Below are 23,550 nucleotides of genomic sequence, written 5' to 3'. Positions count from 1 at the left end.
TCCCCCTTCCACAAAAATTCAAACCCTCCACCACCAACAAACAGTGGCAGCTGTATGTACCATCTACAAGACGCACTGCAGTAACTTACCAAGGTTCCTTAGGCAGCACCTTCTTAACCCTCGACCGCTACCATCTAGAAGGTAGAGTTACTCACCACCCTGACTTGGTAATATATCGCCATTCCTTCATTGTCGGTAGGGCAACATCCTGGAACTCCCTCCCTAACAGTACAATAAGTGTACCTATACCTCAGGGACTGGAGTGGCCCAAGACGGCAACTCACCACCACTTCTGAAGGGCAACTAGGAATGGGCAATAAATGCTTGCCCAGCCAGCGACATCCACATCCCATAAATGAACATTGTGGACAATTCTGAGCACCACACAGTTTAAGGAAGGGACAATGAAGGTTTTCTGGAGATGGGGAATTTCAGTTATGAGGAGGTGGAAAAGTTAGGATTGTTCTCCATGGAACACCGAATGGTTAAGTGGAAACCTAATAGAGGTTTTCTGAAATTATAAGCAGTTTGATTAAAGTTGTTAGAGAAAAACAGATGAGTGCGTCAATAATCAGCGGTCATTGATTTTAGCTCATATTCAAAATATCCAGAGTGGTGATGAGGAGAAATCTATTCACTCAATATCGTCAGGATCCAGAATACTCCTCCCCAGAAAGGTACAAAGCGGATTCCATTGATAATTTTAAAAACGAACTGGACAAGAATTTGAGGATGAGGAATTTACAGGGTTATGGATCAACACCAGGACCGCGGGGATAAAAAAGATTGCCCTTTCAAAGAACCAACCCAGGCCTGATAAGCCAAGTGGCCTTCTGTGCTGTAAATTTCTGATTCCCTAATAATGGTAGCACAGGCAATGCAAAATGTGGAAACTTGTGGGCCTCATTGATTACGCTTGTGGGAAAAAGTCTGTGTCCAGACATTCAGATTCAAGCATTATTACGCTGGAATTCAAGGTAAAGATACTCTCCAAATATAAAGGGAGGAGGAGGAATATTTAGATATTTTACTCCAGGCCACCGTCACAGTACCAGGAGATACAGATACAAGTGGAGGAATGTGCAACTGACAGTTACAAAACCTATCTGAGGCCAAAATAAGGATCTGCAGAGTCTGGCCCTGTCCAACAGGTACAATGAGGGTGTTCTCTGTAGTCATGATCAAGAGAGGGGAATGCGTTGCCAACATGTTGTCAGGGTAAGGGATATCTCAATGCGACTGGAAAGGAGCACAGATGAGAAGAACCAGCTATCATAATTCAATTCAGAAACAGCAACATTGGAAGGAAGGCAGAGGCAGGACTGTGTGAGGAGGGAGATTAACTTGAGCCACATGCTAATTGGCAGAGAGACAAACAGATTAAGAAGTTAATTGTGCAGCTGGAAGACTAGCGCAGGCTTCCCAAACTGCCAGGTCACAGGATGAACTTTTGGGGTCACAAGTTCTGAAGCAGCAATGGCTGCTGCGGATGTCAGAGTGATTTCTGTTCTGAGGCCTGACTGCTGCTGTGCAGGAAAAAGATAGGTATTTCTACAACAATCAGGGTCACCTGCATCAATAATCTGGATCATAATATGAAAACAATCAGGAGGCTACTAGAGTAATAATCAGAGTCCAAATATATTAATCTGTTTAATCAATCGCTAACCTATTGCATCAATAATATGGATCCTGTTACATTAGTAAGAGATCTATGACATTAATAACCAGGGTCCAAGTACATTAATTAAGTTCCTGTTACATTCATAATAAGAACCCTATTACTTTATAATTCAGGATACTATCAGATGCCTTTTCTTCAACTCTCCACACACTCAAATCCTGTTTCTCCAACACCATTCCCCAGTCAAGAACTAAACTCCCCTCCCTTCAATCAACAGGTGAAGCTTCAAACCCATCACCACTGCCTCGATTGCCCACTCAACAACTCATACCCCACCATCAGGCATTCATTCTGGGATAACACAATACAGTATGAGGAGAGAATGCTGATCGATTGGCAAATGGACTCTGATTGGTAGAAGCATTGTCGTGGAGAATGCACCAGGGAACAGTTAGCTTCCAAGCTTACTTACGTGTGTCAGCAGCTTTGTGCATTTTTCAACTAAACAGAAGCCTGGGGAGCAGTCCAGCCATTCCCTGGTTCATTTCCCTTGGCAGTGCCTTGACCAGAGTCAACCTGCCTTGTCTGAATTTAAACAAAAACTTGGCAGCTAACTAATCCCTGGTGCATTCTACATGGCAATGCCTCTACAAATCAGAGTCCACGTACCAACTGTTACGCAAGGAAGATATTCGAGAATTAGGTCCAGAAATGAGACCCCAATGTGGCAGTCAATGTAGGGGTTAAACAGTGAGTGGAAAAAAAAACCTGCTAACACAGAATCAGAGGGATACACCTACATCTGGCATGAGTTACATTATCCTGTTCAGATTTTAAAATGTTAGAGGGCATACACAGGATGGCCCTGTTCAGCAAGGGTGAATCACCTGAGAGCCGTTGTCCTTCGGGACATTCCTGTCTGACCAGCTATTAGCCCATTAGAGTCTGGTGGCCTCTTTCTCAGTCAATGGGAGGTTAGTTGCATATCAATAACATGGCTCTGTTCTTTTGTGCGTTGGGTTACGGGTATAGGGTGGATACGTGGGTTTGAGAAGGGTGATCATTGCTCGGCACAACATCGAGGGCCGAAGGGCCTGTTCTATGCTGTACTGTTCTATATAAATAATATGGTTGGGTGGAGCTGAGAGAGAGAGAGAGAGAGAGAGAGAGAGAGAGAGAGAGAGAGATCCTGTTTTGAACAGGTACAGGGAGATGGCTTTGGAAACTGATTCAGAAGGTCATGAAAGTTGTCACCGAGGCAGGTTTTGGAAAAAGGGTTCAGAACGAATGTCCCTACAAGAAGAAAAATTGCTTTGTAAATGAAAGTATTGCCTTTGTCTGCCTATGAAAGTGGTTGTGATGTGGAGATGCCAACGTTGGACTGGGGCGAGCACAGTAAGAAGTCTTACAACACCAGGTTAAAGTCCAACAGGTTTGATTCAAACACTAGCTTTCGGAGCACTGCTCCTTCCTCAGGTGAATGAAGAGGTATGTTCCAGAAACATTTATATAGACAATGTCAAAGATACATCATGGCTACCATCGACACCGCAAACTGCCGGCTCAAAATGGAGAGGATCTCCAGGAAGATCACGGATATAGACACTGACATTAAGTTTCTACAAAGATGCAAGAAAGCAGACAAGACCTACAAATGCTCGCATTTAAAGCATTGTCTTGCATCTTTGACTTTGTCTATATATATGTTTCTGGATCATACCTCTTCAATCACGTGAGGAAGGAGCAGTGCTCCGAAAGCTAGTGTTTGAAACAAACCTGTTGGAGTTAAACCTGGTGTTGTAAGACTTCTTACTGTGCTCACCCCAGTCCAAAACTGGTATCTCCACATTATGGCTACCATCGACACGCAAACTGCCGGCTCAAAGTGGGGAGGGTCTCCAAGAAGTTTGCGCATATAGACACTGACATTAAGTTTCTACAAAGATGCAAGAAAACAGACAGACCTGCAAATGCTAGCATTCAAAGCATTGTCTTTATATATGTTTCTGGAACTTACCTCCCCATTCACCTGAGGAAGGAGCAGTGCTCCGAAAGCTAGTGTTTGAAACAAACCTGTTGGACTTTAACCTGATGTTGGAAGATTTCTTACTGTGAAAGTGGCATGAGAGCTGCACATTCTGTTAGTGTTGTTAAATGTGAACTAATGTGCTAAAGTTAAGAAACTGCGTGTAATCTGTTATTGTTGGGGTTAAAGTTTAACAATTTAAATATCGTTTTCTTTTACTCACATTTGTTTATAAAATAACCAAGCCATATTTCTTATATTATCACTCCTGGAACAAATTGATCTTCCCGTACCATCTAAAAAAAGTTATGGCATCTGGTTCAGTTTCTTAGCCACTGATAAGAGCTGACCAGGTGCCTATAACACCAACCAATCAGCACTCTCTTCTCATGCAGTATAAATTGTTGTTCCCATTAGAATTGGTATTTCTGCGAAACTGTCTTGACGAATGCAAGACAAAAGATTCGGCAGCATGTTTCTATTTTTGTTACCTTTAGGGTAAAAGTAAAGGTCCAAGTTTGAAAAGCGACATAATATCATCAAACTCCTCAGTTTAAATTTTCTCCATTTTGAACAGCATGGACAAGACAGCAAGATGGCTTTTGCTCACAGACTTCTCCACAGTCAGCATTAATGCTCCTCATCAACATTCTGATCATGAGGGTCACCGTTCATGCTGGGCAAGCCAAGCAATGCTAGTTTTATTCGCCTGGAAAGTGTAGCCAGGTTTTATTTGGATAACCTGTAAGGTAACTTGTCGACTAAGTGTCCCTTTTGGTTAAAAATAATTGAGATGCGTGAAACAGTCATACTATTTTGTGAAACTGGTCTCAGAAATTTTGCTTCTTACTCTCTGCTGAGCTCTGGGAAATTTCAAAATGACTGTGCAACACTCTGCGAGTGTCAGGCTTTCGGAACAAAGAATGACCAAAACCAGCAAGCCAAGGCTGTCAAAAGTTTAAAGATGACGGATGAGATCCAATGTCTGGGTAAGATAAGGGAATGACCTAAATAAAGCCAACTTTATTGGGTGTGTCTGGCTAGTCACTATTTAAAAGCTAGACAAGGAAAAGGAATTATCAGCTAAAGACCCTTGTTTCTGTCAAATAGTAAAAATTTGCTCACAAATCATTGATGTTGGGTGTTCCTAAATTGGAACACTGCAATGTGTCATGTTTCATGTTCATGCATTGGAACGGATGAGGAACAGGGCCCTAGATTGTGAAATAAAACAAAGATTGTAATTTCACGCCCAAGAAAGAGGGAGGATGGCTGTGGCAGTATCGGTGGAGAGAAACACAATTATTGTTTCTCTTGACAAGTTCTGGTGAAAGGTCACAGGCCTGAAATATTAACTCTCTCTCTACAGATGGTGCCATAACCTGAGTATTTCCAGCACTGGCTGTTTTTATTTCAGCATCCGCACCATTCTGCTTTTCAAAGGGAGAGGGAAGTTTGGAGAAAGTTAGACAAGGGCTTAGGAGGAACAGTACATTCTCAGTTTAGGCGGCTTTTTATACTGAACAGTTACTAAGCCAAAATTCAAGTGTTAAAGACGTCCAGTCAGATATAGGCAAATATTTTATGCATTTCAGTTATATGTATGTGTGAGAACAAAGGGGAAAGTTGGCACAGGATACACCTGCATATGTATACACACGCAAGGTTAGATTAGATCTACTAGCAAATGAAGCAGGAAGCAGAAGGAAGGAATACCAAATGAAAGCTACTGACATAGATCAAATCAAACTGTGAGGCATGACTATACCATGCAGAGGTTCCTGTAATGGACTGAGACCAGGGGATAGCAGTGACCATTCATTAAAGAAGTGCAAGTTGCCCATCAGGTTCAGAAAATTATTTTACGTTGTACTGGTCAGACCAAATTGAAGATGGGCAGACTTACATTTACATAGCATCATTTACAACCCCAAGATGTCCCAAAGTATTTCATAGCCAATTAAGTACTTTTGATGAAACATGGCAGCCAATTTTCACACAGCAAGCTCCAACAGAATTAATATCTAATTTAATTTGAAGCGATCTTTCTGGGGAGAACTCCCCTAATCATCTCCAACATTGTACCAGAAGATTTTTTATGGTTACCTGAAAGGGCAGACATCTCAACGAAAGGTTTGTCAGTGTGGCAGTCCACAGTATTTTAGGAGAGTGTCAACTTGGATTTTGTGCTCATGTCTCTGGAGGAGGATGGTAACCAACAGCCTTGTGATTCGGATCAAGAGTGCTACCCATTAAGCCTGACACAAAAGTTCCATATTTCCATCCTGCCAGGGTCTAGTACATTCACAATTGAGAGTATTAATATCCAGCTCCAGACAGCACAAATGTCAAGGCTCTATACGTAGGAAGTGCGGTGCAACTGGAAAGATATCTAACTGTGGAGCTTTAGCTCAATTGTTTCAAGTGAACTGCAGACTAACAGCATAAGTAAAGGCCAGGATTTAGCCATATGATTACTCGAGCCTGCTCCACCATTCAATCAGATCATGACTAAACTGTACCGCAACCCATTTTACCCAGTTTAACCACATATAGCTTTGTACTCTTGCCCAACGAACATCTAGCCATCTCAGTCTTGAAAGCTCTAATTGATCCCCAACAACCACAGTCTTGTTGGAAAAGATTTACAAGTTTCCACTACCCTCTGTGTGAAAAGCTGATCACTAATTTCATTCCTGAATAACCCAGGTCCAAATGTAACATTATGGATCCCGCCAGAGGGAATAGATTCACTTCCATCAAAGCCCTTTATCATTTTAAGCACACTGAACAGATCATCCTTCAACACTGGATGCTGTTGGCCAGCTTTGCCTGGAGGAGAAAAAAAGTAAGTCTATCCACTAGTTTGTGTCCAAGGTTTGATTAACTAATTCTATCTTCTTTTCAACTTGAACGTAATCCCATCGCCACAAGCAAACTGACAAAGAATAGGGTTGGAGGGAAAAAGACATTTAAAATGGGACAGAACTTTGCTCAGAGCCTTAAGGAACTAAATAAGAAATAAGAGCAGGATCAGGCCATTTGACTCTCTAAGCCTACGCCTCTTTCAATAAGGCCATAGCTGATCTGACGTATCTTAACTCCACTTTCCTACCTTGCAGATTGAAAGACTCCCTAACTCAGCCTTGAATGTACTCAATGACCCATCCTTTAATGTTCTCTGAGGAAGAGAATTCCAAAGATGAGTGACTCCCTTAGAGAAGAATTTTCTCCTCATCTCCCTCGGGCTTTTCACAGTAACTTCATTGCAGTGTTAATGTAAGCCTACTTGTGACAATAAAGATTATTTAAAAAAATAAATAAATGGGAGGCTCCTTATTCTGAAACTGTACCCCATTGTTCTCGATTCCCCCACAAGGGGGAAACACCCCCTCAGCACATAGCCCTGTCAAACCCCCACAGAATCTTAGATGTTTCAATAAGATCACCTCGAATTCACAAAGAAAAGTTCAAAAGACTAATGTACATTGGAGAATGGACAATAGGGAGACACCAAACAGGTTCTGATGAAGGGGATGTTATCTCTCTTCTCAGATGCTGACATTGAAGTAAATGCAAAAACGAAAATGATGATGCTTTTAACCTGCACATGTAGCTTGGTCCTGCCCAAAGAAATGCAGTGATATTAAGATACCATCACATTCATTTAAGCATCCAGAGTTCATTGCCAGGAGCAGTTCGACAATACTGCATGATCTCACCATCCTCTTTGGCTTCTGCAGTACATTTATAACTTAAACACCAAGTTTAACAATTACATCAATAGCAAACCGCTCAATTTAAATGGATTGCATCAGTGTTCCAATTGGAAAATCTTGGTCTCAATAAATGTAGGCTTTATGAACAATAAATATGGAAGGAGGACATAAAAAGCAGTGCTGTGGGAACAATGGCTGTACTAAGCCAACTACAGACAGAAATACATACATCTAACGCCTCACAGTTAGTCATTAAACATTATTGTAAATATCAATCCTTCAGCCAATTAGGGTCTTGTTGTACACAGAAATATTTTAAAATTACAATTGGCATAGCAAAGTCTCAACAATATTGGTACATGATTGAGGGTGAAAGCGGGTTTAATGCAGCGGAATGTGTCAATGACCTGGATTTTGCAGTCAGTGGTGAAGCAAGTGTGCTTAACCCTGACCTCGAAGAGACGACAAAGACCGAGCAATCTGACAGGAATTTCTCCTATCCCTGCAACAGTTTAAATCTGGCACCAAATCAAGGGCAGATGCAATGTTGACAGCTAACAGATAGGCAACCAAATTGAAATATTTACACAGAACAAACAAGCTGGGAAGTTAAAAGCACTTAAAATCCAGTGCTTTTAATTTATATTACCGGGTAGAGATTTAGATATGTAACTATTAAAATAGAAAAAGTAAAAATAAACAGACTTCTATGTGGAACTTTTAAATATAGTGGAGAACTTTGACATTCCACTAAGATAAAATCAGCTTTTCAGGGCCAGGGAAGTTATTTCGCAATAATTATGAAGTTAATAGACCATTAAAAGCCCATTTATACGCCATTCAACAACATTCAACCTTTTCCAGGGTTTTCACAGTGAGGTGAACGGTGTTAGAGTGAAATCTCTTATCAATTCATGATTATAAGGGGGACAGCAGTTTGTGGGAACCTCTACAGCACATTCTAAAGGTTAGACTCACTGGCATCAACTTTTGATTTTCACTGTATTCTACAGGCGTCTCTGGAATTATTATTTTAAAAAGTATTTCTTCATTCTCCTTTTTTGCATTTTCTCCCAAATTTACACCCACCAACAATAAACAATAACCAGTAATAAACAATAATCAGTAACAAATGTCAATCCCCATATCGATAACAACGATCCCATCCTCCCACCAAACCCAAAACATTCGCCCACATGTTGCGTCTGTGGAATTATGATGGCAAACACTGACATTCCTACAGCAAAATCTGAGCCATTCTATTTAGAATGCATCATAGTACATAATACTTTAGCTTTGTCAGGATACTTTTACCAAGATAGCTATCAAATACAGCAAAATTACTCACCATTCAGTAAGAAGTTTGTTAGGCAGGAGGAGGGTCTGCTGTTTACATCTACTGGTGATATTCTGTAAGCTCCTGTGCAATAATGCAACTCTGAAAGAAATATTTTATATTACATACTGTAACGTTAAATGACATAGAAACTGAATAGATAAATATTAATCATTCTGAACTCTTCTTAAAATTAACATGACACACTCTCTTACTGAGCCAAAGTATTCCACCTTTATTTGGCAGAACTTACTTAATTAAGTGAAGAAGGAAAAAGTAATCACTGTATTACAATACCATAAGACATAGGAGCAGAAGTAGGCCATTTGGCCCATTGAGTTGGCGTCACCATTCAATGAGATCATGAATGATCTGATAATGCTCAACTCCACTTTCCCACGTTATGCCCATAACCCTCGACTCCCTAACTGACTAATAATCTGTCTATCTCAGCCTTGAACATACTTAACGACCCAGCCTCGAACATACTTAATGACCCAGCCTCTTGTGACGATTGGAGGAATATAGGAAAACTGGGATTATAGATGCATTGGGCAATTTAAGGATTAAAAGCCTGGGATTAGAATGTGTTTTGACTGCAGTGGTCATGTTTTTAAAAACAAAGTTCTGTTCTTCAGGGCTTGTGAGACTTAGGAGAGATATTGGAGGTGGAGGTTCCCATCTATCTGCTGCCCTGGTCCTTCTAGGTGGAGGTTGCAGGCTTGGGAGATGCTGCCGAACATGGTCAACTATATACTTTTGAGATCTGACAAATAAATAAAAATTAGAATTTCTCCATTCATATTCCCATTGTTGTTACAATGATTAGAGGGGAAATCTTAACCAACTCCTGACCTCACAACAGGTTGAAGAGGGACAGGGATTAAATTGACAAAATCACAAAACCTAACTCACCAATATACTGGCTTCAGATTTAACCAGATTGATATCAGGGTAACAAGTTAACCCACTCTCAAGAGGCATCCGTCATAATATTTAAGTGAGATTTTGGTAGCACTTTGAAATTAATCCTGCACAGATTTCCTGGGGTTCGGGAAGCTAGTCAGTAAAATGGAAGCGAGATTGAAGGACACTTCATGGGGAGGGTTGATGTCAGTCATGTTTTTTTCTGTGATAATTACAATGCTGAAAGGAATATTTTTATTCCAATTCGATAAATTGACCAAAATGAAACCTATGGTTTGAGATACAACAGAACTGGATTGAAATGGCAACAGTTGTAATTTTGCTTCTTTAATGATTCACTGGACGAAACCTGTGGCAACATCATTTTCACCAGCTAGTTTAATCTTACTTTATACTTACCAACATTATTGGTTCGTGGGGTACACCACTTCAATGTCACAGTATCTTTGACAGCACCATCTCTATTGCTATTACATAGATGCGGATCAACTGCAAGATAAAACCAAACAGAACATAGCATTTGGCTTGAACAAGCAAAATGCAAAACTTTCAGAGCAAACTAAAATTCCATCTTAATATTGGAGAAAAGACAAAGTATCAAAAATAAACAAAAGCAGACTCTAAAAAAAATAAACAATTAGTTCAACACTTGCAAGGGTCAATTTCATTAAAGCTTATTCCAAACTGATTTGAATAATTAAACCACATAATTACTGTAGCCAAAGCCATTTTTACTCACAGTTGAAATTAAGCGTTGTGATACAGGACAGTCACAACTTCAGCTAGGAGAACAATGCATGTGTTCCACATCATTCTCAATGGCTCCCATCAACACTTCTGTAATTAGTGAACAGGAAGTGTGATTCACGCGTACATGACCTGGACTTGGATGTCCACTGCCATATGCTCCTCCATCTGGTGTACCAGGAACTCAGCTAAGTCATTGGGGGTAAGAGTACAAACCCATTCCTTTCCATTGAGAGCAAGCAATAAATATTTTGTATTTCTGACAAGCTAAGAAATTAATTGGCAACCTCCAAATAAAATCCACGTAAAAACAAAAGATACTTTAACAATCAATGACCATTCTGGTTGCATGGGTTGCAGAGTGAATATCACGGAGAGACAATACGGTCCAACAAGAGGGTGCTGGCTTTCTTAAAGAGCCCTCCATTAAATCAATTCCCAATTTCCTCACCCTTTAACCTCCCCCTACTTTTAATCTATTTGTTTTCAAATACTTCTCCACTTGCATTTTTAAAATCATGATGAATTTTGTTACTGGCAGAGCATTTTATGTCCCAACAAGCTACCGTGTAAAGAACTCTCTCCTAAAGTCTCCCTTTTCTTCTTCTAACAATGCTGTTTGATTTATCGTTCCCGGCACTTCAGAGGAAATACATTCACTCCTCATATAGTTTATTATGCAGAATGCTCAGAGTTTTGAAAGCCACATTAAATCTCTTCTCAAGGTTCTTTCTTCTACTGAAAGGTGTTTCATTTTCTTTTGGGTCTTCTTCTAACTAAAGAGACTCATCTCTGATTATTGAACTTTGCTCCATCCTCTACACAGCCGTGATGCCTCTTTCAAAGGAAAATACCCAAAGAGTCTCTCACAAGTTACATTGATTATTTAAGGTTGATTTTAAAATATGCAGATATTGATTCACGCACTGTACTACACACTGCTGCAAGAGGCATTTGCAGTTTTGATATATACAGCATCGTTTCACTGATCTAGATAAATACCTTACAACTCCTGTTGTCAATACTTTACCTGAGGGATACAATTCAGAAGTTGCTAGCGATCATTTGGAAGAAATTCTAAACCTGTTACATGAGAGACTAAGTTACACTACCAATTACCTTTCTTTCCCTTGAAGTGGTCACCTACAAATATCAGAAGAAGTGATATTAAGGTATTTTTTTCTAATAGGAAGAGAAAATCAAGCAACAGAAATCCAAACTTTTGCTGCAACTGTTCCAGTGCAGGCACTGGAAATTTAAACTCAACCCAGAAATGCAACAAGAATATTCACACACTAACTGCAGAGATTAAGCCATTTTCTGTAATCCAGATACCAAGCTATAGAGGGCTTAGGCAAGTCTGAATCGTGTGCTTGGATATTATTACAAGCATGGAGACAAACATTTGAAAGAACATGTTTTGTGCAATATATTAATCATACATCACTTGAACCTTCAATTCAACTGATTGTGAAAAGTTAACTACACCAGTACACCAAAATGGTAAGTGCATCGGTTCTACCATGGAAGGCATTTGGCTACTTTGATTAGTCATTACTTCCATGTTACATAGAAACATAGAAAATTGGAGCAGGAGTTGGCCATTTGGCCCTTCAAGTCTGTTCCACGATTCATTATGACCATGGCTGATTATCCAACTGAGTAACTTGTTTCCGCTTTCCTCCTATATCGTTTGATCCTTTAGCCCCAAGAGTAATATCTAACTCCTTGGAAAATAAAATGTTTTGGCCTCAACCGATTTCTGTGGTGGCGAATTCCACAGGCTCCATTTCTCTTAATGAAAAGGTTTTCCTCATCTTAGTCCTAAATAGTTTACCCCGTATCTTCAGACTGTGACTCCTGGTTCTCAAATCCACCACCATCTGGAGCATCCTTTGTGCACTAACCCTGTCTAGTCCAGTTAGAATTTTACAGGTTTCTATGAGATTCCCCCTTCATTTCTTCCAGCGAATATAATTCTGACCGATTCAATCTCTCCTCATAAGTCAGTCCCACCATCCCAGAAATCGGTCTGATAAACCTTCGCTGCACTCTCTATAGCAAGAGCATTTTTCCTCAGATGAGGAGATCAAAACCGCAAACAAAACTTCAGATGTGGTCTAACCAAGGCCCTGTACAAGTGCAACAAGACATCCTTGTTCCTGTACTCAAATCCTCTCGCTATGAAGGCCAACCTACCATTTACCTTCTTTACCGCCTGCTGTACCTGCATGCTTACCTTCAGCAACTGGTGTACAAGGACACCCAGGTCTCATTGCACAAACCTCTCTCTCAATCTATAGCCTTTAATAGTCTGCCCTCTTGTTTTTGCTACCAAAGCGGATAACGTCACATTTATCCACATTATACGCATCTGTCACGCATTTGCCCACTCACTCAACCTGTCCAAATCACACTGAGCCATCTCTGCATCCTCCTCACGGCTAAGCCTCCTACTCAGCTTTGTGTCATCTGCAAATTTGGAGATTTTGCATTTAGTTCCTGCCTCTAATATACATTGGGGTTCTAGCACTGATCCCTGCGGTACCCCACTAGCCACTGCCTGCCACTTGGAAAGGGACCCATTTATTCATACTTTTTATGTTTCCTAGTTGCCAACCAGTTTTTAAAATCTATCTCAATACACCACTCCAAATCCCATGCGCTTTAATTTTGCACGCTAATCTCTAATGTGAGACTTTGTCGAAAGACTTCTGAAAGACCAAATAACCCACATCCACTGGCTCCCTCATGTCAACTCTACTAGTTAAATCCACAAAAAATTTAAGTAGATTTGTCAAGCATGATTTCCTTTTCACAAATCCATGCTGACTGTCCAATCCTGCCACCATTTTCTAAGTGTTCTGCTATTAATTTTTTAAGAATGTACCCTAGCATTTCCCCCCGACCGATGTCTGGCTGACTAGTATATAATTCCGTTTTTAAGTAGTGAGTTACATTAGCTAACCTCCAATCTGTAGGAACTATTCCAGAGTCTATAGAATCTTGGATGGTGACCACCAAAATATCCACTATTTCTAGGGCCACTTCCTTAAATACTTTGGGATGCAGATTGTCAGGCCCTGGAGATGAATCAGCCTTCAATACTATCAATTTCCTACTAATACGGATTTCCTTTAGTTCCTCCCTCTCACTAAACTGTGTTCCCCAACATTTCAGGTATGTTATTTGTGTCCTCCTTTGTGAAGATAGAACCAAAGTATATATTTAGTTGGTCAGGCATTTCTTTGTTACCCATTCAAAGATATGCAGGTTAGGTGGACTGGCCATGATCTATGCGTGAGGCAGCGGGGATAGGGTGGCATAGGTAGGGTGCTCTTTCAGAGGGTCTGTGCAGATTTGATGGGCTGAATGGCCTCCTTCTGCACTGTCGGGATTCCATGTTGTGCCAACTCTACATCTAGTGTCCTATAGCTGTATGCCCGAGTTTAAACATACAGATTTTGAATTAGATTTCTGTGGTGGGAGAAGTTTCACTAAGAAGTCTGATGGAGAACTAGACCAGGTGATTGATTGCATAGTAGGATCCCACCTCAACAGAGCATGAAGGTCACCCAGCCCCTGTTATTTGATCAAGATTGGCTTTAATTACAATCCATAACTCAATTCTAAATATTGTTTTCTGTTTAAAGGAAGAATAATCTTTTAAACATGAACGGTCATGTGCAGCAAGCAGCATTAGATTTTCAATTTTTAGATGCCTTTTCCCAGCTGTCACATTTTATCATCATATAACAGCGGTGGGCAATCTGGCTAAAATAATTAAAATTAATTATATAATTATAACATTTACTAATTCAATGATAATAAAATTAGACATACATGTTATTGGTGTCATGTTCTTGCCTTCTGTGGAAAAATAAATAAAATGCCTCTCATTAGAAAAGTAAATGCTACAGATGTCAGAATCTATACTTCAGTAAGTTGAGAGCACAAATATTTCCTTTTTTGGACTGCATACTGAGTTTTCTTCCCCAACTGGGGTCTCAGAAAGAAATGTTCTTGGTTTAAGAAGCTCTTATACACACACGCAAATTAAGTTAAGCTATTGTTTGAATTGCACTACAGGAGTGAATCAAGGGCTTGTAATGGTATAACACCCATAACAATCGCAGATGTCCTAAATTTTACAGTTAATGAGGCATGAAGAATGGTTACTGCTGTAATTTAGGAAACAAAGCAGCCAATTCTCACAGTCCCACCTTTCAGCATTTATCTGGTCAAACCCCCTCAGAATCTTTCATGTTTCAATAAGATCACCTCCAAGAGAAAAGGCTTAACCTGCTCGACTTTTCCCCCATACGGTCACAAAGCATGTCGATAAAAAAGCCAAAATGAGGGGCTAAAAAAACAGTTTGTTTTCATCTCCCCAATGTCTCGTCTTTTTTTTTTGCTTTATTTTTGTTCCGAGCACATATCAATTTTACAACTTGATCACACTTATGCTATGCATTTACTAGATTAAGTCTAAACTGCCACTTACCACTTCTTAGCAGTTCAGTATGAGCATCTTTTTGATGGAGAAGCTCTACATCATAATTTGCAGAAGTGTTTGCATGTTGTTCTTCCTTTAAATGAAGGATGGTCAGAATGTAAACGCAATATGCACTTGTTTACAGTCAGTGAACAGATGTTATAATCTAAGCAATGAACCAAACCATAGTTGCAAATTCCTTTGTGGGGCCACTAATTTGGGCCAGTTTTGGCTTCAATAAAACATTTATTTTAAGTTCAGCAGAGAAAAGATTTTAAAATCAATTTTGTTTCAGCATTTAATTTACTTGAAAAACATGGAACCACATGGCTCATTGGAACATGCCAGAGCACATGACATTTAGCATAATTTAATCCTTGAACTCAATTACACTTTGCACTATTGGTCTAGATGCTTACATCACGTTAGTTCTTTTCTGCAGTGGAATAGGCAAAAAGAATGTTACTCAAGCTGCAAGACCACGAACATGTCGGTTTTATATTTACACCAGTGTATAAACTTCTCTTCCCATTCCAGTAACGTTACCTCATGTGTTTCCCAAGGGTCTATCCTTGACCCTCTTCTATCTACATTCTGTCTCTCAGTGACATCATCCAATGGTACATCTGTTTCTACTTGTATACTGACAATACCCAGCTCTATCTCATCAATGCCGCCATCCGTCGGCGCTCACTCTCGGTCTCTCAATTGTCAGTCTGCTTGTCCAACATCCAGTACTGCTGAGATGCAACTTACTGGAGTTCTCACCACAACTCAAATCCCTGACTACTTCCTCCATGCCTCTGCCTGTTAGGCCAGGCTGATGGGAACTTTTCATGTCATATTTAAGCCCAACAACCACATATCTAGGCCATCACCAAGACCACGTATTTCCACCTCTGTCACATCACTCAACACTGCCCACCTCAGCTCAACTGATGCTGGCACACAAATTGTGCGCCTTTGTTACTTCCCAATGTTTCTAACACATTTATTGCTGGTCTCCCATATTCTACCCTCCATAAACATGAGGTCATCCAAATATCTGCTACCCATGTCCTCGATCAACCAAGTCCCATTAACCCATCATCTATATTGACTCCCAGTCAAGCATGTTTCCAATTTAAAATTGGCAGCCCATTTTCAAACCGTTCCATTAGATCATCCCTCCCTATCTTGCAAAATTCATACAGCTCTCAGAGGATTTCTAAGAACAGCCCTGGAGTAACTATCACTGTGTGCATCTAATGATATCTGCTTATGTGATGTAAGAGTTTTGAAATTGTGAAAGCACTTTGCAACTTTCAATATAAAAAGTTCTATAATTTTAGTGCAGTATCAACTGTCATCTCTCAGCTGAACGATTTCGTAGATTTTATTTACAACTTTGAGAAGGAGACATTTTATGATGCATATCCACCCAAGACATTAGGTACATTATATCTTAGACGTTAGCTAAAACAATTCAAGTTTATAGTAAGCTGATCTGGATTTAGTGATAGTCATTAGGATTTCAAACTAATTTCTAGTTTTCAATCTTACAGTACAGCTCTCAATCTCCATTACTTGGTTCCATATTTTTACAATTTTGTACAAGTATTGATGGAGATGACCACATGGTCTTTTGAATTCATTCTTCTACAGAAACCTATGAACCGCCAATTGTAGCATTTGTCTTAAAGTGTCTCCATAATTTCTTTTTCCTCTACCTTACCCAGAAGGTAATTCCAGGTATCACTCACCTGAAGCTTTTCCTGACATCAGTGTTGACTGTGTGTACCATTTCCACTAGCAGAAAAACTGAGCCCCATTTAATTCATTGGGGGAATGGTTGACAGAGAGAACCTGTTTGCTGGCTATTCAGGCTAATTTCTGAGCCATTTAAAGACGAATGTCCTTGGTGGTTCAAGGATTCTTCCAAGCTTGTGTACGTCTCCCCGATCCTCCAATTGGGTTTACTAGCAGCCTCTCAGGGTGCTCCCTCTTTCAAAGGCACCTTGTGCTTGATTTAGGGATCCAGCGTTGAGCCACCCCTTTGTATCTGGCCTCCCTTACCGTTAAGCCCTTTGCCACGACCCCCGACCCACCTGTCTCCAGTAATGATTCCTGGTGAAGGCCTCACTGAATTATCAGCAGAAGTCATCACTCCTAGCGGCAATTCTGGCAGCAGAGAAGCTGGCAGCCCTCAGGGGTGGGATTTCCACCCTCCTGGGGATTTAATTCTTATGGGATGCTGCCCATAACTGCCTTGTTGCAATTAAATTGCTTAGGCAGCCCTTGAGGTGGTGACACGGATTTCCCACAGTTCTCGAACTGCTTTCGCAGATTGCTGATGTTTTTGTTGCTGGTGTGGCGAGTAACTGGCACGTCACCATGGGTTAAACATGCTGGAAGTCAAAGCCGTTCAACTACACCTTGAGCACCAGTGCAATATGTGGAGGCCAGGATTTGGTTCCAGTGAGATTGGGCCGTGCGAGAGGCCCTGCACAGATCATCATAGAATTTACAGTGCAGAAGGAGCCCATTCGGCCCATCGAGTCTGCACCGGCTCCTGGAAAGAGCACCCTACCCAAGGTTAACACCTCCACCCCATCCCCATAACCCAGTAACCCCACCCACACTAAGGGCAATTTGGACACTAAGGGCAATTTATCATGTCCAATCCACCTAACTTGCACATCTTTGGACTGTGGGAGGAAATCGGAGCACCCGGAGGAAACCCACGCACACACAGGGAGGATGTGCAGACTCCGCACAGACAGTGACCCAAGCCGGAATCGAACCTGGGACCCTGGAGCTGTGAAGCGATTGTGCTATCCACAATGCTACCGTGCTGCCCCCTTGAGGAGGTGACACAGCTACGGATCCTGGACAGAGAATGGCACTGCTATGTGGAACAAGTAGCACATTGATGGACAGATTCTATGACAAAGTTCTGACATATTAACACATTCTCAGGCTTGTCCTCTGTTTCTGTTGAGGAGCTATGAGGGGTGATACATTTAAATAAAAAGAGCTGGTATTGCTACCAATATGGAACGGTGATGTTTTGTTAAATGGTTAGTGTGAGATGTAGTTGATTTTCAATTCTTTGTTACTGTTGACAATTTAATAAACAAAATATTCTCTAACTGGTGGACTGAGCCTGCATCACCTACACTAAATTTAACTTTGATGGCTGTAACTTAGTTACTTTATGGGTGAAGCTGGCAAAACGGCCATTAACTGCCCACCTCTAGTTGCCTTAAGATGCTAGCAGTGGGCATCTTCTTGAACTGTTACAATCGGTGCTTATATCAGTTGACACAACTGAATGACTTGTCTGACCGCTTCAGAGAGAGTTAACAACATTATTGTGGCACTGCAGTTGCTTGGGAATAAAGGCAAATTTCCTTCCCCAAAAGATATTGATTTAGATTTTACAACCACGTGGCAGCTTGATCGTCACTTTTACTGGCACCAGCTTTTAGCGTCCAGATTTTTCAAACAAAATTAACCTCTAAATTCTCATGAGATTTGAATTTGAGTTCTCTAGTATTAGTCCAGTAACAATACCATGCCTTCCACTTGACATCAGTGCCCCGCCTCATTGCCTATTTTTACATCAGCCTTATTGGTTTGGATGATCAGCGAGGCAAAGCTGAACATGGTACTCTTGATGTACCCTTACCATCAGCACACTGCATATTTTCAGCAAGACTCTGATCCAGCAGCAAAGCTTGGCTATGCGCCAATGTCATTCCCTGCACTGAACTGTACTGAAATTCACCAGCCATATATTTTTGCATACATACAAATTATGCTTGGGCCCTTCTGCAGCTCCTCAGCTGCCTCATCAGGTCACTCAACATCATTTGCAAACTCGACAAAACTGAATCCAGTCCCTGAATTCGAATACAGAAGCAAAACACTGCAGATGCTGGAAATCTGAAATAAAATCAATTCTGATGAAAGGTCAGAAATGTTTATCTCCATTTTCCTTCCTCTACAGATGCTGACTGAACTGGAGTGTTTCCACCATTTACTGTTTTTATCACTGAACTCTAATCATTCATGTAGAATAGATTAACAGACCTTTAAATTCCTTTTAAAATGCATTAATCTGTATTTTCATTAATTTTACCCTTCCTTTTGGGACAACACAATGGTGATGCGAGAGGATCAATTTCAATTTCCTGCTAAAACCATATACTGTGATTAGATTGTCATGCCACCTTGTGGCAGCATTGTACCAGTGGGCCAGTACCAAGTCTGGGAGTTCTGACACAACTTGAACCAGTAAAACCCTCACATTAACAGCTCAAAGTTGTCCTAACACACTCTGCACTGACACGCTCATTGTATTTGAATGATAGTCAAGAAGCTCTGAACTTTATAAATGATTAACTGCACAGTTGAAATATTACTTGGAAAATATCTAGAAATATTAAGTTTAATTTTTAAAACATTTTAATAAAGGTCAACCTCCTCCATGCGTCCCCTGCACTAAATCCCCCCCGCCCCCCCCCCAAAATCGCATTGTTTAGAAAGTGTTCAACAATGAACAAATTGCAGCAAGTACATTATCATTGCATGCCACACAAATACGATACAGGGTAGATACACAGAAACACATACAATGGAAAGAACAGTACGGATGTAAGGGAACAAATTTTGTGACATTATCATACAAAGGATCATAAGGTAATGTTACAAGAGCAGACAGTTTGAGAGTGACTGCAAAATTGAAAAGGAAAACTATTCAACCAAAAAAAATGATTATATTGCACACTGCCATGTGTTACATGCAATATAACCCATTGATCAGTTTTCATGATCTAATGTTCTATTTTAAATTCAAATTTACTAACCTGTTCACTGACATTGAATGTAGGCTAGCAAACAGAAATATGATGTGGAGAGAAAATAATTTGAAAATTACTTTGAAAAATGTTAATTTTCACAAACTGAAAATAAGAAATAAAAAACAATTAGATGCTGCACTCTACTTAAAAAAAAACCTGATTTGAGGGAATAGACGCACCTTCATGGGTATGTTAGTAATAGTAGTGGAGGCAAGGTCAAAGTGTTGCTGGACAAGGGTGGTGAGTTTTGCAGGCAGCTGTCTTCCTGCTCGGACACTGTGCACTTCACTTGTTAGAGCCAAAGATATCTGTAGGAAACAATTTGGACACAGACCAATGGCGTTTTATTAGACACCAGTGCTAAATTAACATTGTTACAACAAAACACTGATTTTGTGTATAAACTGTTTAAGATGCATCATAGGAAATTTGTCCTTGATATCTCAAACCAAAACAAAATTAAGCTGCATATATAATTGGGAGGAATTTAAAAACCATTTGCATTTATTTGTCAGCTTTAATGTAATTTAAAAGCCCCAATGTGCAGGATAAGAGAGTTATCGTACAAAACAGGCCATGCAGTGTCAAGCCCAAGTGGGCTTAAACACCTTCCCAAAGTTGGTCTTGCATTGCTGCACCTTAGCATCCAATTAGGACGTATTTTGTGCATCCTTAAAATAGGTATTCAAATAAATGTAATGATTCAAAGCAATGCAGAAGAGACAATTTGTACAACCCGTGCCCCAATCATCCAGAATTTAAGTGCCGCTAAAATGCAATGGTGTGTTGTGTTCAAAACCTTTACAGAAAATAGAACTTACATCTTTCCTTGGACGGTCAGAAACTAGGCTGTCTTCACCCGCTGTATAAGTGTGAATTAAGACCAGTTCACAGTGCTGAATTTGCATCAAGCTGAATGGAATGGAAAGAATAAATATTTAGCAAACCATCTGCTTAAAGCAAATAACCACACTTATCTATTCTCAAATTTAGTTACTGTAAACTGGTAGGTTATCTGAATATTTCTCACAGAAATAATAAGAAGCCATTTGGCATATTTGTCCTTCAGCTTTGGTAAATATGAATTAAGTGCTTTAAAAACAAGGTCTTTTCATTTCAACAAACAAATTCAAAACTAAGCAGTTAAGTTGGTAGATCTTCAAGAAGATGTTGCAATACAAAAGAATCTCTTTCTGTTCTCTGTGTTGAGAAAGTAAAATGTTTCAAAGCTGCTACAAACAGACCTCTGAACAAACTTGTAGATGACCAATGGAAAATGGCCACTTTGAAACCACTCATGTCACTGAAAATGGACCAATTTGCAGACGATACCAATCAAACGTGAGAAGATGCAGGAATCATTTTGTAAATACAACAGATATATATCTAAATTAAGCTAAACAAAGTACATTCACTGCACGGACAAACAGGCACAAACTTACTTGTCCGAACTAGCTGCTAACTTGTTGTGCTCATGGATTGTCTCTTGGACACAGTCTTCTAACATTCGGACATGGCTGTCACTGCAAGGAAAATTTAGCAAAGAAACAAAGAAAGGAATCAGAACAAACTTGTCAAAAGTAGCACAGAGTTCAGAATAGAGAGAGGCTGCTAATGTTGAAATCATTCACTAAAAGTAATCTTGCTAATCAAGAGAGTTTGATCCATTACCAGCAACACACTCCAAGTACAAGAAACAAACCCGCAGCAAAGTAGTTTAATTATTCTATTATTTAACACCGATCTAAATGTTTTCAGGTTTAGATCTACAAAGTTGTTTTCAATAGCATCAGCTACACCTGCATCTCCAAAAATGGCAGTGACAGAGTTCACATTTATATAATAGAGTTAGAATAGTAAAATATCCTAATGGTTTTCAGAGATGTAGTCCAAAAAGATTGACCGCTGCAGAAAAGGAAGCGATATTAAAAGCTTGGCTAAGGGGTGTTAAATGGATTCAAGCCAGATGGTCAAGTATGAAACAAGACAGATCTTTTGCTGGTGAGGGCTTATTCACAGGATGTAGCATTACTGATTACTACCTCCCAACTGCCTGCCCATCATCCCAGCTGACTTTCTTTATATTCTTTTAAACCACCAAAATCAATTAATTAGTAAATTAACAAAATTAGAGGCACTGTGACGAAAGACAACATTTTAAAGGAAACTTATCTATTCAACTTAAAATGTTGTTCCTGGGGCTGATGTTGCACTCCAGCCTGTGCATTGCCTACCGGTTGCAGAAGGCATTAGCTACATCTTGCTAGATCATACCAAGATACTCGATGATTGTCACTCAAAACTGACATTTTGTTTTAAGACACACATGTGCCATACACATACATACATACACACACACGGGCCACACACACAATGTTCAAAAGCCTAGGCATCAAAGAGTTAAGTTTTAAAAAAGGTTTTAAAGGAGAAAAGCAAGCTAGAAAGATAGGAAGCGGAAGGAAGAAATTCCAGAGCTTGGGGCCTATGCAACTGAAGACAGGACACCAATGTTGGAATGGTTAAAATTGGGGATGCTCAAGAGGCTGAAATTAGATGAAAACATCTCAAAGAGTGGTGGAGCTTGAGGAAATAAGAGGTAGGGAGGGAGGGGTGAGATGAGAATTTCAAAATTGAGACGCGGCTTAACCGGGGGTTAACGTACGTCAGCGAGCACAGGGGTGATGGGTGAACAGGGCCTGTTGCAAGCTAAGATACGAACAGTAGCGATTTGGCTGACCTCAGGCTTATGGAAGGTAAAACGTGGGAGAGCGGCCATAGGAGCAGTGGATTGGTCAGGCCTGGAGAAATAAAGAGACTTTCAGCAACAGTCGAGCCAAGACAGGCGCAAAGATAGTTGGTCTTAGGCATGACATATATATGAAATCGGAAGCTCAGCCTACGGTCAAATCTGACACCAAGGTGGCAAACAGGCTGATTTAGTGTCAAAACTAATGCCAGGGAGAAGGATGGAGACAGGAGCTAGGGAAAAGAGTTTGGAGCTAGAGTCAAAAAACAATGGTTTCGCGGGCAGCACGGTGGCCTAGTGGTTAGCACAGCTACCTCACAGCGCTGAGGTCCCAGGTTCGATCCCGGCTCTGGGTCACTGTCCATGTGGAGTTTGCACATTCTCCCCATGTCTGCGTGGGTTTCGCCCCCACAAGCCAAAAATGTGCAGAGTAGGTGGATTGGGCACACTAAATTGCCCATTAATTGGAAAAAATAATTGGGTAATCTAAATTTAAAAAAACAATGGTTTCAGTCTTCCCAATATTTAATCGAATGTAATTTCTGCTCTTCCAGTACTGGATGTCAGATAAGCAGTCTGATAAGTTAGGAGGAGACAAGAGAGGTGATGTCCCCGAGATGTGGCATGTAGATGAGAAATTGGTTGCCAAGGATAGATCATTGGGAGGCACCAGAGGTCAATAAGCAGAGCAGGAAGATAAGCCATCGCAAGTGATAATCTGGTTATAATTAGATAGGTAAAATTGGAACCAAATGAACGTAGTCACAGCAAGCTGGACGACAGTGGAGATGTGTTGGAGGAGGATGTGCAGTCACTATATCAAGGGCTGCAGACAGGACAAGAAAGGAGGAGGGAAAGTTTATCTTTGTCACAATCACATAGTATGGTATTTGCAGCAGGGGTGGAAATCTGATTGGAGGGATTCAAACATGGATTCTGGAAAAGATTGGCATGGAGGCGACAACACATGCAAGGATTTTGGACTGGGAGATGGTGGGATAGTGCTAATGTCACTGAAACAGTAATAAAGAAACCCAGGCTAATCCTCTGAGGGTATGGGTCCAAATGTCACCACAGCAGCTAGTC

General features: G+C 40.4%; 1 protein-coding gene across 1 annotated transcript in view; it reads right to left on the bottom strand.

Annotated features, from left to right (window-relative positions):
- ints13 (integrator complex subunit 13) overlaps nt 1-23,550 on the bottom strand; it is a 106,727-nt gene that overhangs the window by 30,858 nt on the left and 52,319 nt on the right. Inside the window, exons 4-11 of the mRNA XM_038810978.1 lie at nt 21,161-21,241; nt 20,540-20,630; nt 19,898-20,026; nt 14,884-14,968; nt 14,223-14,249; nt 11,499-11,522; nt 10,032-10,121; nt 8,718-8,807 (exon numbers count right to left, since the gene is read on the bottom strand). Coding sequence (XP_038666906.1) covers nt 8,718-8,807; nt 10,032-10,121; nt 11,499-11,522; nt 14,223-14,249; nt 14,884-14,968; nt 19,898-20,026; nt 20,540-20,630; nt 21,161-21,241 — 617 coding nt within the window. The remainder of the gene's footprint in view (nt 1-8,717; nt 8,808-10,031; nt 10,122-11,498; nt 11,523-14,222; nt 14,250-14,883; nt 14,969-19,897; nt 20,027-20,539; nt 20,631-21,160; nt 21,242-23,550) is intronic.

The sequence above is a fragment of the Scyliorhinus canicula genome, chromosome 11 (genome assembly GCF_902713615.1).
Source record: "Scyliorhinus canicula chromosome 11, sScyCan1.1, whole genome shotgun sequence".
NCBI classification, from domain to species: Eukaryota; Metazoa; Chordata; class Chondrichthyes; order Carcharhiniformes; family Scyliorhinidae; genus Scyliorhinus; species Scyliorhinus canicula.
Note: the sequence above shows the minus strand (reverse complement) of the source record. Positions and strands in the feature narration are given on the sequence as shown.